Source organism: Panulirus ornatus, chromosome 52 (genome assembly GCF_036320965.1).
Source record: "Panulirus ornatus isolate Po-2019 chromosome 52, ASM3632096v1, whole genome shotgun sequence".
Lineage (NCBI taxonomy): Eukaryota > Metazoa > Arthropoda > Malacostraca > Decapoda > Palinuridae > Panulirus > Panulirus ornatus.
In genome coordinates, this window is record NC_092275.1 from 15,055,271 (window position 1) to 15,073,179 (window position 17,909).

The following is a 17,909-nucleotide window of genomic DNA, read 5'->3' on the forward strand; positions in this document are numbered from 1 at the left end:
TTGCGTTAAGAATTCAACAACCTTTTCAAACGCAAACAAAACTACCATTTTTCAAGTCCACCATTACTCTTGAGACTCCTTACACTGGCTATTAGAAAAATAAAAATCAAGGCAAGAAAAGGAAATTAAAGGCCATGATTTAACAAATTCAGAGGAATGTTCATCCATATACCATACAGTAATATCTTCTTTGGGTAATGAGCTGTGCATAAACTTCAATTTACTTTGGAAATACGCTTTCATTTACATATGCTGCTTGTAGAGAGCCTTCAATCCAAGCTCACTATTTCTGTGAAAATGTGTATATGCATTAATTCAAAATCAGCATGCAACATCTCATAATCAACATTCATGTGATGATGCCAAAGACAATACCTTTGGCATTCATTACAAATGTTCACCCAGCCCCATACCCTTAATGCTATTTATCATATAAACATTCCTAATTGTAACACAGTTTCTCCTCTCACTCATTTCAAAACTTCAGTAAAAAAAGAAATGTATGTTACGTCTTACTACAGATTCCCTAATCTGATCTTCCCCATCCCTCCTCTGAGGCAGTCATAAAATGACAAACCTAATGTTTTGATGCAAAATAAATGTTTACAATCACTCAGGTTGCAAATAATAACAAATCTGTTAATTAACAATGATATCTGTCTAACTAATACAAAAAGAGCACAATAATATATACAGCCCCAAGGCCCTTTTTATGGGGCTCATGGAAGTTCAAGGTTGCATTATAATCTTAAGAGGAGAAATCATGGATTACCTTGGAATGTAAAGTTCCTTGATGAGAATGGAGTAACTTTCATCAAGTGAAAATGATATAGGCTAACCAAAGGTGACTTTGCACTTCGAATGTATCCTTAAGAAGGCAAAGGATGGTAGCATAATATCACAAATGATAAATTTTAACTTGCTGCTTCGGAGCACATGAAAAACTCTAGCATACCTACAGGTCTAGTTTGAGTGACCAAAATTTTTGGCCAAGTGTTCTCATTCAAACTCACACCTCAACTAACTTGTCCTTTAACAGTGCTAAACCTGATGACTTTTTATTCATATTTTCTCTCAACTTCTTACTTTCAAAAACTCTTCTAAACTCACTCACCAACTTCCACAGCTTCTCATTCGAGTCTGCCACCAATGCTATATCATCAGCAAACAACTGCCTCACTCCCAAGGCCGTCCACAGACTGCATACTCACTCCTCTCTCAATGACTCTCACACTCACTTCCCTCTGCACCCCATCCACAAACACACAGAACAACCATGGTGAATCACATATCCCTGCCACAGACCAACCTTCACTTGGAACAATTTACTCTCCTCTCTTACTACGTGTACACAAGCCTTACAACTTTGATAAAAACTTCTCACTCCTTCACAAAGCTTCCTTCCACACTGAACAATCTTATGACTTTTCACAAGGCATCTCTATTAACCTTATCATAAGCTTTCTTCAGATTCATAAATGCCACATAAAAATTCATCCCTTTCTCTAAGTATTTCTCAAACACAATCTTTAAATACCTGACCACATACCCTCAACCACTTCTGAAACCACACTGATCCTTCCCAAACTGATGCTTTGTACATGCCTTCACTCTCTACTTCAAATAACCCTACCACACAACTTACCAGGTACACTTAACAGATATACGCCTCTGTAGTTTGAACACATCTTCATCCCCCTTTCCTTTATACATACACACTATACGTGCATTCCACCAAGCCTCAGACACCCCACCATGATCCATACATCCATTACCAACCAATCAACAACACACTCAAACCATTTCTTAATAAATTCAACTGCAATGCCATCCACTCCAGCTGCCTTGTCACATTTCATCATAAGGCTTTCATCACCTCTTCTCTCATCATCAAACTACTCTCCATGACTCTCTCACTTCGCATATCATCCTAATCAAAACACCCTACATCTGCCTACCTATCAGCAAACAGTCTGCAGTCCTTCAAAATACTCACTCCATCTCCCCCTTACTTCATCACTACCTGTTATCATTTCCACGTTTGCCCCCCTTCACTGATGTTCCCATTTGTTCTCCTTCAAAACGTATTCTTATTTTCCCTAAAGTTTACTGATACTTGCACATCCCAATTCTCATTTGCCCTCTTTTTCATCCCCAGCATCTTCATCTTTACCTGCCACTTCCTCTTATAAATCAACAACTATTTGCACTCCTTCCCAGTAAGTACTGCCCAAATGCCTCTCTCTTCTCTTCAACAGCAACTTTACTTCAACCAATCACTCACTTCCCTTTCTAACCTGACTAACTTCCACCTTTCACATGTCACATCCATCTCTCATACATGCCAACACTGCTTTCCTAAATACCTACCATTTCTCACCTACTCCCTTTGCTTCATTTCCTCTCATATTTTGCCATTCTACATTACTCACCTTTGCATTAAAATCACCTATCAATAATACCAGGTCTCTTACATCAAAACAGCTAACACACTCTCTCAGCTGTTCCTAACATACTCGCTTCTCATGATCATTCTTCTCATGGCCAGGTGCATAAGCACTAACAATCACCAATCTCTCACCATCCACATTCAGTCTGACCCAAATCAGTCTAGAATTACAACTTTATCTCTGATTTTCTAGTTGTTAAAGAAAGGAAGGAAAAGCAAGCCTTTTCAAATATAACACCTATGAGAAAAAATCTTCAGTACAAGAACTTACCATTTTGATGGGAGTGACCTGAATGAGTACAGTCTCTGTGAGGGCAACATCTGTAGGCTCAGCAACATAAACACCCTTTCTAGCAAGGGCTTGTATGATGTTCCAGTGACTCAAGTTGTGAAAGTTTGGGTCACCATAAATGTTGGCCAATGCAGAGCAATATAGATCTGCATTGGCCAACCGGTGTACAATGCCTGGTTTAAGATGTTCTGCTCCCTGTAATTTCATGAAATATTAATTAATTAAATGGCAACACCCAAAAAAATGTCTTTCATTCTGGAAAGCAATGACAGTCTGTAACTGGAAAATAATCTAAATTCTGAGACACTAGAATCTGTATTCATCAAAAACTCAAAACTCTTATACAAACCAACTGGCCTTTTCTCACTAAACATTGGGGTCGTTTAATGCAAACTTCCTCCTTCCAACCACATCTCAGCACTTCGCTAAAGATTTGCCCAATGATACACTATGCTCATTTACATATTCCCTCACTCTGTTCTTTACTGTAATTTGTTTTGGTGTAAGCTTTCAATCTAAATTCATTCCAACAAACTCCATGCTCATAACTGCTTCTAATTCTCTCTACATCCAGTCTCTTCACCTAATTTTTCTGGAAGCCTCTCTAAAAGTATGAAAACAGATGTTTATTTCATTTTCAAAAACTTATACTTTTTTTTTCAGAATTCATGTAAAATTAACTTGCTTTCACAAAATCTAAAAACTTTTTTACCACAGCTTAATTTGATTCATCAACAAACTCCAATGATACTACCATATCTACTAATCATTTCCTCAATTCATAATTCATTCACCATTCTTCAAAATTACTTAAAAATAACAAAAGAGCTGCCTGCACTTCGTCTACCAGCCAATCCACCATGACAGACTCATATTTTGTGAGCAAGAAACTAAGATTTGCAGCAACTTTCAAGGAATATTGTCATATCAGATAGCTTTTATTTCTATTTCCTCTCCTTAAGATTTCACAAACCTGCCAACTTTTTAAACTTTAGTGTTGACATTTAAATGCACAAAAACTAAAACTTTGGTCTGAAATACTTATCATCCAAGGCTATTCAGTCAATGAAACTTATATATATACCAATGCTATACTTCATTTGCCACAAGCAGGCATTTTTTATGCTACAGGTATAAAATGCTTTCCTAAATAAAAAAAAGAAAAATGCTGGTGCTGGTTGTGACGGGCCTAAACTGGGTTACTTTTCAAAGGATCCACAAGAATAGAAGTAAAGGATAGTGTTCTCGGTAAGCATCAAACAAACATGGCTGATGAAGTTCCTTTCTTAATTCTTCCAGCCTTTCTAAAAGGTATAAAAAATATCTAAGCTTCTTTAATTTTCAGCTACAGTATGAACTTGCACTTTTTGGAATTCACTCAAAATTAATTTGCACTCACAAAATTTCAAAATTTCAAAATTACAGAAAACACTAAAGGCCTTCCAGCCAAGTCTTGAAATTTTCAAGTTTTTACCATCAACCTACACCTGGTCCCCATTATCCAGAGTTCAAGAAAAATAATGTACACACAGTAAAGTGTTCTTGAAAAAACTGTACACAGTCTAGTGTTCATGAAAAAAAATATAGAAAAAGGAAAGAAAATAGTTTCATTATGCTCTTTAAACTCCCAACAATTAAAAGCAAAATATGCCCCAGTGGGTTTTGTGCTTGAGAGAAGAATAGTAGAAAGAGCATCGGATTTGATGCAATGTTCATATATTTTTTTTTTAAGGTTTTGATGCAAGTCAATATGGTGCTAATATTGCCAGAGATTCTGGCTTACCCTTTACAACAGCGATAAAAATTCCTTAGCATTGAGATAAAGTGAGGAATTGTGCCTACAAAATGAGACCTTTAGATGCAATGATGATCGATCACACCGGAGGTAGGCCTGATGTGTGAGGTGCAGCAGTGGGGGCTATTGCCCCAGGGTCCATCAAGGAGACTAAGCCAAACATTTGTCCCTTGCTTTCCCTAACTGCTCAGATGGACTATATGCTGATACTTTATTTACTTTTCTATTCTCATACTCTGAGCTAGCAACAGCTGCAACTGATTCCTTTTTTCTAAGAGCTCATTGCTGTCCTAATTTAGGATCTTATTAATAAGTTCTCAAGAAGTTAAAATTGAGGAGAAAGAGCCCCTAACAACTAAAAAGATCTGTATCCTTGCTTGGAAGCAAGAAAATTATTCTAAAAACAAGATTTCATGACACACTGATAGGACCATGTCTACCTTCAATTAACTGTTGTGGGCTTCCTTCTACCATCATTCTTCCCCAAAAAGCTGGGCCTGAATGATCTGCAGAGACTAGTAAGGCAAGCACAACCTGACAGAAATGGGTTTTTCAACAGCTCATGCTTCAGGTTATCAGTCTTCCTAAGCTGACCTGACCCAACTTTTCTGGGAGGGATGACATTAGAAGGAACCCACAAAAAGTGTCCGAATACTAGTATGTCTTGAAATCTCACTTGCTGACACATCTTGCTTCCTAGCAAGAATCAGGGCCTTTCCATTCTGGAACAACTTCTTAGGATCCATGGTTAGTTACTGGCAGAAGAAAAATATCATTTGGAAGAGAAATAGTAAAAATATCACTCAAATAAGGAATGCAAGCAAAAATTGCATTCATCCACTCTCAATACCAGAGGGTGAGCTGGTTGGCAAATAATGTCATTTGACTTCTAAGACTCTATCATGCAGCTGGACATAAAACATTCCACCATAAGTGTGTAAAGTAATAGAATTTGCTTCTCAATTAAATCCTGATGCAAGAAAGCATTTGTATTATGACACCATATTTCTCTGACAAAATAGGCTCCCTACCATACCCTTTGAAGTATATCTTCCTGTAGCAATGCTAACAAGGCTTTTTGTCATTGTGGTGAAGGGACTGACACCTTCAGTAATAACATCAATGTACCTGTTCCTTTCCTCCTTTTGCTGCCTGGTTGTAACAGAGTTTTCTACAAGATGGCCTAAGTCTGAAGGGTCCATGTGTAACAAGCATTTGATACCTGGAGGCGGAGCTGTTGTAAAAGGATATGTACGAAGACCTTTCCTGTTCTTCCATCTTTACTATTATTCCCTTGAGCCATGCCATCCCTGACACTCCTTCAGCATCACAGCTCTGGCTTCTTTCAAGGGATTGGTCAGTCCAAATACAACTGGATATACCATCTTCTTGTCTGACAGTACACATCCAATTACTAAACTGTTCTGTTACTAGCGATGCCCTGTTAGGCAAATTTTTCATCTCCATGTAGTTCAAAAGGCAAATACTATGCTTAAGATGTCCAGAACTAGTATTGTATGACAAGAGAGTGAAGTAGCCTGAAGGTGTTTTGCAGGCAACTCATGCCTAGAAATCAAGAGTACATATACCCTATATATATCTTTAATCTTCCAAAGGTCAAAATTCTGTGACCCCTCCTTCATTTCATTCAAGGAATGTGGGAAATCATAAATAAGCACAGAAAGCTCCCGTAACTTGTTAAAGTAGAAACTGTGCAAACACACTATATGGAGCCTAGACTAAATAAAAATAACACATTGCTGGCATTACTGAAAAGAGTACCAGAATTTAGAATGAGACTTAATATATGTATCTTTAATGATACAACATGAATGAATAATGGCATTCAGAACATGTGTAAAGCCATATGTATCTTTGGAGTTACAACAGTAATAACAGAGTACAGAATGTGACAAGTAACAATTGTCATTAGCATTAAGAGAGTACTAGTAAGTTCTTACATAAAGAAAGTGTATTAGATGTTACTTCACAACTACTAAAGTGCAGAAAATGATACATAATGCACAAGTTTTTTTGAGTACCTACAGGACTACCAAAGGCTAAAATGAGTCCCAAAATTAGTGATATGAAAATAGCATTCCCAACCCCCTCTCTCCAGCAAGGTAGTGCCACAAAAAAAAAAAAAAAGCCACATTCGTTCCCACTCAGTCTCTACCTGTTTTGCCTAATGCACCAAAACCACAGCTCCCTATCCACATCCAGGCCCAACAGAACTTTTCATGGTTTACCCAAGACGTTTCACATGCCCTGGTTCAGTCCACTGACAGCACCTCAACCCCGGTATACCTCAACATTCCGATTCAACCTATTCCTTGCATGCCTCTCACCCTCCTGTATGTATAGGCCCCAATTGCTCAAAATCTTTTTCACTCCATCTTTGCTTTACATGAATAGTAATTAATCTTTTAACTTCCTAAAGCCACTATCATTGCCAGTTTTGAAGAATCAAATACACAACTTCTTACCACATGAAAGAAATGGCAGAACTACGTGCCCAAATGGCCAATAAAGTATTGCCATTTGAGAAAGACTGAAAAAATATATCGATGTTAACATGTGAAAGATTTGGTCAATAACACATTACTCACAGGGTCATTCATTACCATCTGTCATGTATACAAACATACATCCAACAATGAACATTCAAACATATCATTGTATATCTATCATGATTAATTGCTGTTTCCCACGTCAGCGAGGCAACACAAGGAAACAGACGAAGAATGGCCCAACCACTTGTATACATATTTATATATTTATTTATTTTGCTTTGTCGCTGTCTCCCACGTTAGCGAGGTAGCACAAGGAAACAGACGAAAGAATGGCCCAACCCACCCACATACACATGTATATACATACACGTCCACACATGCAAATATACAAACCTATACATCTCAACTTATACATACATATATACACACACAGACATATACATATATACACATGTACATAATTCATAGTCTGCCCTTATTCATTCCCATTGCCACCTCACCACACATGAAATAACAACCCCCTCCCCCCTCATGTGTGTGAGGTAGCGCTAGGAAAAAGACAACAAAGGCCCCATTTGTTCACACTCAGTCTCTAGCTGTCATGTAATAATGCACCAAAACCACAGCTCCCTTTCCACATCCAGGCCCCACACAACTTTCCATGGTTTACCCCAGACGCTTCACATGCCCTGGTACAATCCATTGACAGCACGTCGACCCTGGTATACCACATCATTCCAATTCACTCTATTCCTTGCACACCTTTCACCCTCCTGCATGTTCAGGCCCCGATCACACAAAATCTTTTTCACTCCATCTTTCCACCTCCAATTTGGTCTCCCACTTCTCCTCGTTCCCTCCACCTCTGATACATATATCCTCTTGGTCAATCTTTCCTCACTCATTCTCTCTATGTGACCAAACCATTTCAAAACACCCTCTTCTGCTCTCTCAACCACACTCTTTTTATTACCACACATCTCTCTTACCCTTACATTACTTACTCGATCAAACCACCTCACACCACATATTGTCCTCAAACATTTCATTTCCAGCACATCCACCCTCCTGCGCACAACTCTATCCATAGCCCACGCCTCGCAGCCATACAGCATTGTTGGAACCACTATTCCTTCAAACATACCCATTTTTGCTTCCCGAGATAATGTTCTCGACTTCCACACATTCTTCAAGGCTCCCAGAACTTTCGCCCCCTCCCCCACCCTATGATTCACTTCCGCTTCCATGGTTCCATCCGCTGCCAAATCCACTCCCAGATATCCTAATAACCTTGCTCTTATTCACATTCACTCTTAATTTTCTTCTTTCACACACCTTACCAAACTCAGTCACCAGCTTCTGCAGTTTCTCACATGAATCAGCCACCATCAGCAAACAACAACTGACTCACTTCCCAAGCTCTCTCATCCACAACAGACTGCATACTTGCCCCTCTTTCCAAAACTCTTGCATTCACCTCCCTAACAACCCCATCCATAAACAAATTAAGCATATATGTATATACATAAATGCCCATACATGCACATATGCATACATATACATTTCAACGTACACATACATAGACATACATATGTACATATTTGTACTTGCTGCCTTCATCCATTCCCATCGCCACCCCACCACACAGGAAATAGTATCTCCCCCATTCCCCCACACCCTAACTCTCTTTCCAGCAAGGTAGTGCCAGGAAAAGACAAAATGGCCACATTCATTCACACTCTCTCTCTAGCTGTCATGTGTAATGCACCAAAACCACAACTCCCTTTCCACATCCAGGCCCCACAAAACTTTCCATGATTTACTCCAGATGCTTCACATGCCCTGGTTTGATTCACTGACAGCACATCAACCCCGGTATACCACATCGTTCCAATTCACTCTATTCCATGCACGTCTTTCACCCTCCCGTACGTTCAGGCCCAGATCACTCAAAATCTTTTTCACTCCATCCTTCCATCTCCAATTTGGTCTCCCGCTTCTCCTTGTTTCCTCCACCTCTGACACATATATCTTTTGTCAATCTTTCCTTACTCATTCTCTCCATGTGTCCAAACCATTTCAACACACCCTCTTCTGCTCTCTCAACCACACTTTTTCCATTACCACACATCCCTCTTACCCTCTCATTACTTACTCGATCAAACCATCTCACACCACATATTGTACTCAAACATTTCATTTCCGACACATCCACCCTCCACACAACCCTATCTATAGCCCATGCTTCACAACCATATAACACAGCTGGAACCACCATTCCTTCAAACATACCCATTTTTGCTCTCCGAGATAACATTCTTGCCTTCCACACATTCTTCAATGCTCCCAGAACTTTCTCCCCCTCCCCCACCCCATGACTCATTTCCGTTTCCATGGTTCCACCAGCTGCTAAGTCCACTCCCGATATCTAAAACAATTCACTTCCTCCAGTTTTTCTCCATTTAAACTTACCTCCCAATTAACTTGCCCCTCAACCCTACTGAACCTAATAACCTTGCTCTTATTTACACTTACTTTCAACTTTCTCCTTTCACACACTTTACCAAATTCAGTCACCAACCTCTGCAAGCGAGTGTTCAAATTACAGAGGTAAAAGTCTGTCAAGTATTCCTGGGAAATTATATGGTAGGGTACTGACTGAGAGGGTAAAGGCATGTACAGAGCATCAGGTTGGGGAAGAGCAGTGTGGTTTCAGAAATGGTTGAGGATGTGTGGATCAGGTGTTTGCCCTGAAGAATGTGTGAGAAATACTTAGAAAAATACATGATTTTGTCTGTAGCATTTATGGATCTAGAGAATGCATATGATAAGGTTGACAGAGATGCTTTGTGGAAAGTTTTATGAGTATATGGTATGGGAGGTAAGTTGCTACAAGCAGTGAAAAGGTTTTACCAAGAACGTAAGGCATGTGTACAAGTAAGAAGAGAGGAAGGTGACTGGTTCCCAATGAATGCCGTTTTGCAGCAGGGGTGCATGGTCTCCATGGTTGTTTAATTTGTTTATGGATGGGGTGGTTAGGGAAGTGAATGCAAGAGTTTTAGAAGAGGGGCCAGTATGCAGTCTGTTGTGGATAAGAGGGCTTTGGAAGCTAGTCAGTTGTTGTTTGCTGATGATACAGCACTGGTGACTGATTCGGGTGAGATTCATACATATAAATAATCAAAAATCACCACATACAACACTACAACAGGCAAGCAAACTCTATACTAAACAAGCTTTGTCTTAACCAGAGCTTACTACCTTGGCTTGAATCAACTTTTGAGAGTAGCATGTAGCAACGATGTGGAGAGATCGAGGTATATTAGCAATGTGACAACACTGCTGGGTGTGAGAGGTAGTTACAGCTTCACATGTATTTACAGCATTTACATGAGCAGATTTTTCAGAATTAAGAAGCACAGCAGTTGCATTTTTTTCTGTAAGCATCAGTACTATCATGGCATAGTTTGAGGTGTGTTCCTCACATATATCAATCCAACAGTTCAGTGACAACCAGGTACACAGGCATTCAGAACCAAACGATGGTGGAAGTAATGTGAGGGAATAAGCTTAAAAATATGCTTGTTCTGGTAACATTTGTAGGTATACAATGCACATGCAGTCATATTTGCATACACATGGCTATCATGTAGTTCTGGAATAAGCTCTGTAACATTGTATGAGATTACCATGTACCATGACAGCTCTAAAATCAACCACCATCAATATTCAAGAAACAATGTGTAGAGAACTTTTGAGGTAAAAATTAAGTTTCAAACAATATAAAATCAGAGCGAGTCATGTATGTACACAGTAAGCAATAGGGAGGGCTAGGTGTGAGGATTATTATGAAGATCAAATGGGGAACAACAAACTTGTCTAATTATGGTGTTAAAACATGTGGTAAAGTGCTATACTTATCTAAACCATTCATGATCTTATCTAATACTGTTCAAAATTCTGTCTGTTTCATCTATAGTGTTTAATGACAAATAACTGGCTAAAATAACAAATGATAATACGGAAAAATAATAACTGCAAACAGCATTGGAAGAATGCCTCACCTCATAGTCCCGGTAATAGGGATCTTGAAGGTCTGTGGGCACCTTGTTCTTGTGTGCCTTCTGTACAATCCATGCCACCGAAGCCCTCTGTTTTGCCTGCAACAGAAACATGTATTTTGAAACCCCTACATACAATTTTGGATATCAAAATATCACAAAACACAATACATTCCAATGACATTCTTTAACTAGCTGTTTTTATCATTCATCACTAAATGATAATTCATATGTCAGGAAATATGATAAATTTCTAAACAATATCATAATACACACACACACACACACACACATATATATTTATTTATTCATTTTGCTTTGTCACTGTCTCCCACGTTTGCGAGGTAGCACAAGGAAACAGACGAAAGAAATGGCCCAACCCACCCCAATACACATGTATATACATACACGTCCACACACGCAAATATACATACCCATACATCTCAATGTACACATATATATACACACACAGACACATACATATATACACATGCACACAATTCACACTCTCAGCCTTTATTCATTTCCATCGCCACCTCACCACACATGAAATAACATCCCCTCCCCCCTCATGTGTGCGAGGTAGGGCCAGGAAAAGACAACAAAGGCCCCATTCGTTCACACTCAGTCTCTAGCTGTCATGCAATAATGCCCGAAACCACAGCTCCCTTTCCACATCCAGGCCCCACACAACTTTCCATGGTTTACCCCAGACGCTTCACATGCCCTGATTCACTCCACTGACAGCACATCAACCCCGGTATACCACATCGATCCAATTCACTCTATTCCTTGCACGCCTTTCACCCTCCTGAATGTTCAGGCCCCGATCACTCAAAATCTTTTTCACTCCATCTTTCCACCTCCAATTTGGTCTCCCACTTCTCCTCATTCCCTCCACCTCCGACACATATATCCTCTTGGTCAATCTTTCCTCGCTCATTCTCTCCATGTGCCCAAACCATTTCAAAACACCCTCTTCTGCTCTCTCAACCACGCTCTTTTTATTTCCACACATCTCTCTCACCCTTACATTACTTACTCGATCAAACCACCTCACACCACAAATTGTCCTCAAACATCTCATTTCCAGCACATCCACCCTTCTGCACACAATTCTATCCGTAGCCCACGCCTCGCAAACATACAATATTGTTGGAACCACTATTCCTTCAAACATACCCATTTTTGCTTTCCAAGATAATGTTCTCGACTTCCACACATTCTTCAAGTCTCCCAGGATTTTCGCCCCCTCCCCCACCCTATGATTCACTTCTGCTTCCATGGTTCCATCCGCTGCCAGATCCACTCCCAGATATCTAAAACACTTTACTTCCTCCAGTTTTTCTCCATTCAAACTTACCTCACAATTGACTTGACCCTCAACCCTACTGTACCTAATAACCTTGCTCTTATTCACATTTACTCTTAACTTTCTTCTTTCACACACTTTACCAAACTCAGTCACCAGCTTCTGCAGTTTCTCACATGAATCAGCCACCAGCGCTGTATCATCAGCGAACAACAACTGACTCACTTCCCAAGGTCTCTCATCCCCAAAAGACTTCATACTTGCCCCTCTTTCCAAAACTCTTGCATTCACCTCCCTAACAACCCCATCCATAAACAAATTAAACAACCATGGAGACATCACACACCCCTGCCGCAAACCTACATTCACTTTTCCTAGCGCTACCTCGCACACATGAGGGGGGAGGGGGATGGTATTCCATGTGCGGTGGGGTGGCGATGGGAATGAATAAAGACAGACAGTGTGAACTGTGTGCATGGGTATATATGTATGTGTCTGTGTGTGCATATATATGTGTACATTGAGATGTATAGGTATGTATATTTGCGTGTGTGGACGTGTATGTATATACATGTGTATGGGGGTGGGTTGGGCCATTTCTTTCGTCTGTTTCCTTGCGCTACCTCGCAAACGCCGGAGACAGCGACAAAGCAAAATAAAATAAATAAATATATAGTTTTTTTTTTTTTTTGCTTTGTCGCTGTCTCACGCGTTTGCGAGGTAGCGCAAGGAAACAGACGAAAGAAATGGCCCAACCCACCCCCATACACATGTATATACATACGTCCACACACGCAAATATACATACCTACACAGCTTTCCATGGTTTACCCCAGACACTTCACATGCCTTGATTCAATCCACTGACAGCACGTCAACCCCGGTATACCACATCGCTCCAATTCACTCTATTCCTTGCCCTCCTTTCACCCTCCTGCATGTTCAGGCCCGATCACACAAAATCTTTTTCACTCCATCTTTCCACCTCCAATTTGGTCTCCCTCTTCTCCTCGTTCCCTTCACCTCTGACACATATATCCTCTTGGTCAATCTTTCCTCACTCATTCTCTCCATGTGACCAAACCATTTCAAAACACCCTCTTATGCTCTCTCAACCACGCTCTTTTTATTTCCACACATCTCTCTTACCCTTACGTTACTTACTCGATCAAACCACCAACCCCTTTTTTAAAAAAAAAAACATTAAAACCCCAAAAACAAAATCAAAAATCACAAAACACCCAAACAAACCAAAAAAAACCAACAATCAACCCCCACTAAAAAAACAAAACAGGAAAAAAAAAACAAACAAAACACAACACAACACAAAAAAAACAACCCCCCTTTTAAAAAAAAAAAACAAAAAAACCCCCCCCAACCCCCAAAAACAAAACTAAATAACAAACCCAAAAAAACCCCAACAAAAACACAATAAAAAACCACCAAAACCCCAAAACCCAAACACTCTCAGCCTTTTTTCATTTCCCTCGCCACCTCACCACACAGGGAAAAAACCCTCCCCTCCCCCCTCATGTGTGCGAGGTAGGGCCAGGAAAAGACAACAAAGGGGCCCCATTCGTTCAAAAACTCATCTCTAGCGCCCATCAAAAATGCCCGAAACCACAGCCCCTTTTCCCACATCCAGGCCCCACACAACTTTCCAGGGTTTTAAACCCCAAACCCTTTCACATGCCCTGTTTCACTCCACTGACAGCAATCAACCCCGGGTAAACCACATCGATCCAATTCACTCTATTCCTTGCACACCTTTCACCCTCCTGAATGTTCAGGCCCCGATCACTCAAAATCTTTTTCACTCCATCTTTCCACCTCCAATTTGGTCTCCCACTTCTCCTCATTCCCTCCACCTCCGACACATATATCCTCTTGGTCAATCTTTCCTCGCTCATTCTCTCCATGTGCCCAAACCATTTCAAAACACCCTCTTCTGCTCTCTCAACCACGCTCTTTTTATTTCCACACATCTCTCTCACCCTTACATTACTTACTCGATCAAACCACCTCACACCACAAATTGTCCTCAAACATCTCATTTCCAGCACATCCACCCTTCTGCACACAATTCTATCCGTAGCCCACGCCTCGCAAACATACAACATTGTTGGAACCACTATTCCTTCAAACATACCCATTTTTGCTTTCCAAGATAATGTTCTCGACTTCCACACATTCTTCAAGGCTCCCAGGATTTTCGCCCCCTCCCCCACCCTATGATTCACTTCTGCTTCCATGGTTCCATCCGCTGCCAGATCCACTCCCAGATATCTAAAACACTTACTTCCTCCAGTTTTTCTCCATTCAAACTTACCTCACAATTGACTTGACCCTCAACCCTACTGTACCTAATAACCTTGCTCTTATTCACATTTACTCTTAACTTTCTTCTTTCACACACTTTACCAAACTCAGTCACCAGCTTCTGCAGTTTCTCACATGAATCAGCCACCAGCGCTGTATCATCAGCGAACAACAACTGACTCACTTCCCAAGGTCTCTCATCCCCAAAAGACTTCATACTTGCCCCTCTTTCCAAAACTCTTGCATTCACCTCCCTAACAACCCCATCCATAAACAAATTAAACAACCATGGAGACATCACACACCCCTGCCGCAAACCTACATTCACTTTTCCTAGCGCTACCTCGCACACATGAGGGGGGAGGGGGATGGTATTCCATGTGCGGCGGGGTGGCGATGGGAATGAATAAAGACAGACAGTGTGAACTGTGTGCATGGGTATATATGTATGTGTCTGTGTGTGCATATATATGTGTACATTGAGATGTATAGGTATGTATATTTGCGTGTGTGGACGTGTATGTATATACATGTGTATGGGGGTGGGTTGGGCCATTTCTTTCGTCTGTTTCCTTGCGCTACCTCGCAAACGCCGGAGACAGCGACAAAGCAAAATAAAATAAATAAATATATAGTTTTTTTTTTTTTTTGCTTTGTCGCTGTCTCACGCGTTTGCGAGGTAGCGCAAGGAAACAGACGAAAGAAATGGCCCAACCCACCCCCATACACATGTATATACATACGTCCACACACGCAAATATACATACCTACACAGCTTTCCATGGTTTACCCCAGACACTTCACATGCCTTGATTCAATCCACTGACAGCACGTCAACCCCGGTATACCACATCGCTCCAATTCACTCTATTCCTTGCCCTCCTTTCACCCTCCTGCATGTTCAGGCCCCGATCACACAAAATCTTTTTCACTCCATCTTTCCACCTCCAATTTGGTCTCCCTCTTCTCCTCGTTCCCTTCACCTCTGACACATATATCCTCTTGGTCAATCTTTCCTCACTCATTCTCTCCATGTGACCAAACCATTTCAAAACACCCTCTTATGCTCTCTCAACCACGCTCTTTTTATTTCCACACATCTCTCTTACCCTTACGTTACTTACTCGATCAAACCACCTCACACCACACATTGTCCTCAAACATCTCATTTCCAGCACATCCATCCTCCTGCGCACAACTCTATCCATAGTCCACGCCTCGCAACCATACAACATTGTTGGAACCACTATTCCTTCAAACATACCCATTTTTGCTTTCCGAGATAATGTTCTCGACTTCCACACATTCTTCAAGGCTCCCAGAATTTTCGCCCCCTCCCCCACCCTATGATCCACTTCCGCTTCCATGTTTCCATCCGCTGCCAGATCCACTCCCAGATATCTAAAACACTTCACTTCCTCCAGTTTTTCTCCATTCAAACTCACCTCCCAATTGACTTGACCCACAACCCTACTGTACCTAATAACCTTGCTCTTATTCACATTTACTTTTAATTTTCTTCTTTCACACACTTTACCAAACTCAGTCACCAGCTTCTGTAGTTTCTCACATGAATCAGCCACCAGCGATGTATCATCAGCGAACAACAACTGACTCACTTCCCAAGCTCTCTCATCCCCAACAGACTTCATACTTGCCCCTCTTTCCAAAACTCTTGCATTCACCTCCCTAACAACCCCATCCATAAACAAATTAAACAACCATGGAGACATCACACACCCCTGCCACAAACCTACATTCACTGAGAACCAATCACTTTCCTCTCTGATATTTCGTGTGTGGAGGGGTGGCAATAGGAATGGATGAAGGCAGCAAGTATGGATATGTGCATGTGTATATATGTATATGTCTGTGTATATGTATATGTATGTGAAATGTATATGTATGCAAATGTGCGTGTGTGGGAGTTTATGTATATACACGTATAAACACATGTATGTGGGTGGGCTGTGCCATTCCTCGTCTGTTTCCTTACGCTACCTCGCTAACGCGGGAGACGGCGGTTAAGTATAATATTATTAATAATATATATATATATATATATATATATATATATATATATATATATATATATATATATATATATATAAACAGCCAAGAAACATCGTACACCTGCATTTAGTAGCCCTTTTATTATTGAGGAACTTAAGACTGAACCTTTTCCCTGAGCGTGAAAACTTTAACCAGCGCAGCACTCTGTGTATGATAAAGTCCATATTCACTTAATAAAATCGGGACCCTTCCCGAGCCCAGGGAGGGGAGATTATTATTGAAGACGTTGATTGTAAGAAAAAATCCAACCAGACTGGTGCATTACTCTAAAGGAATGTACCGTTATGTAACACTACTGAACATATCGAGAAAGCATACTTGACACTAATTCATCCATGAATCAATAGTTCTAACGTTGATAATTTTGTCAATAAGCTTTTTTATTTCCGTCAAATAGAGCGTCTTACGAAGAATAACCATGGCCATAATCCTTCAAGATACGAAAACGCTAACCATCAACAACTATGAAATTACAGGATGGTAACACGTGTGACATTTCGCCGTGTCCGGAGTAAACAAGCCAACACAACTGAAACTCCGGCCGTCCATTGGATGTTCCACGGATATACACACATAATGCAGGACAATTTACCTCCATCTTCAAGCCTACGTATAATGGTCGCAACAAATTAGCGATAACAACGAGTAATCCGAAAATACAGCATAATATGGGAGGGATTATAGTTTAAACCATATACCGGGACTTTACTCACGGACCTAGGAAGGAGGTACAATTCGTCTGTTTTCGCACTAAAAAATATTCGCCAATTGATCAGCGCCATCTTTCTTAGGTCTGAACGTATAATATACGTTTATGACAAATGATCCGGGCCAAAACAAAAGCTCTCACAAAAGCCAGGCCTTCAATAAAGGGAGGGAAGAGAGCAACGGGAGGAACAATCAAATAAGGGGACACCTAATAAGAAACAACCTCTATAAACCAAATCAAGCGGCTTCCAGAAGGGTATGAATACTGTCTCTGCGATCGTAAGGGAAAAAATTGCCATCTTCAGAAGACAGACTATAAACTGCAGTGATACACAGGTATAAGTGAAGCCTTCGACAAATTATGGACTGAAGGCATACAATACAAAC

The 17,909-nt window shown here is 40.6% G+C and overlaps 1 protein-coding gene across 1 annotated transcript in view; it reads right to left on the reverse strand.

The window, feature by feature from the left end:
- Patronin (calmodulin-regulated spectrin-associated protein patronin) overlaps positions 1–17,909 on the reverse strand; it is a 216,667-nt gene that overhangs the window by 180,703 nt on the left and 18,055 nt on the right. The window contains 2 exon segments of the mRNA XM_071692291.1: positions 2,721–2,936; positions 11,114–11,209. Coding sequence (XP_071548392.1) covers positions 2,721–2,936; positions 11,114–11,209 — 312 coding nt within the window.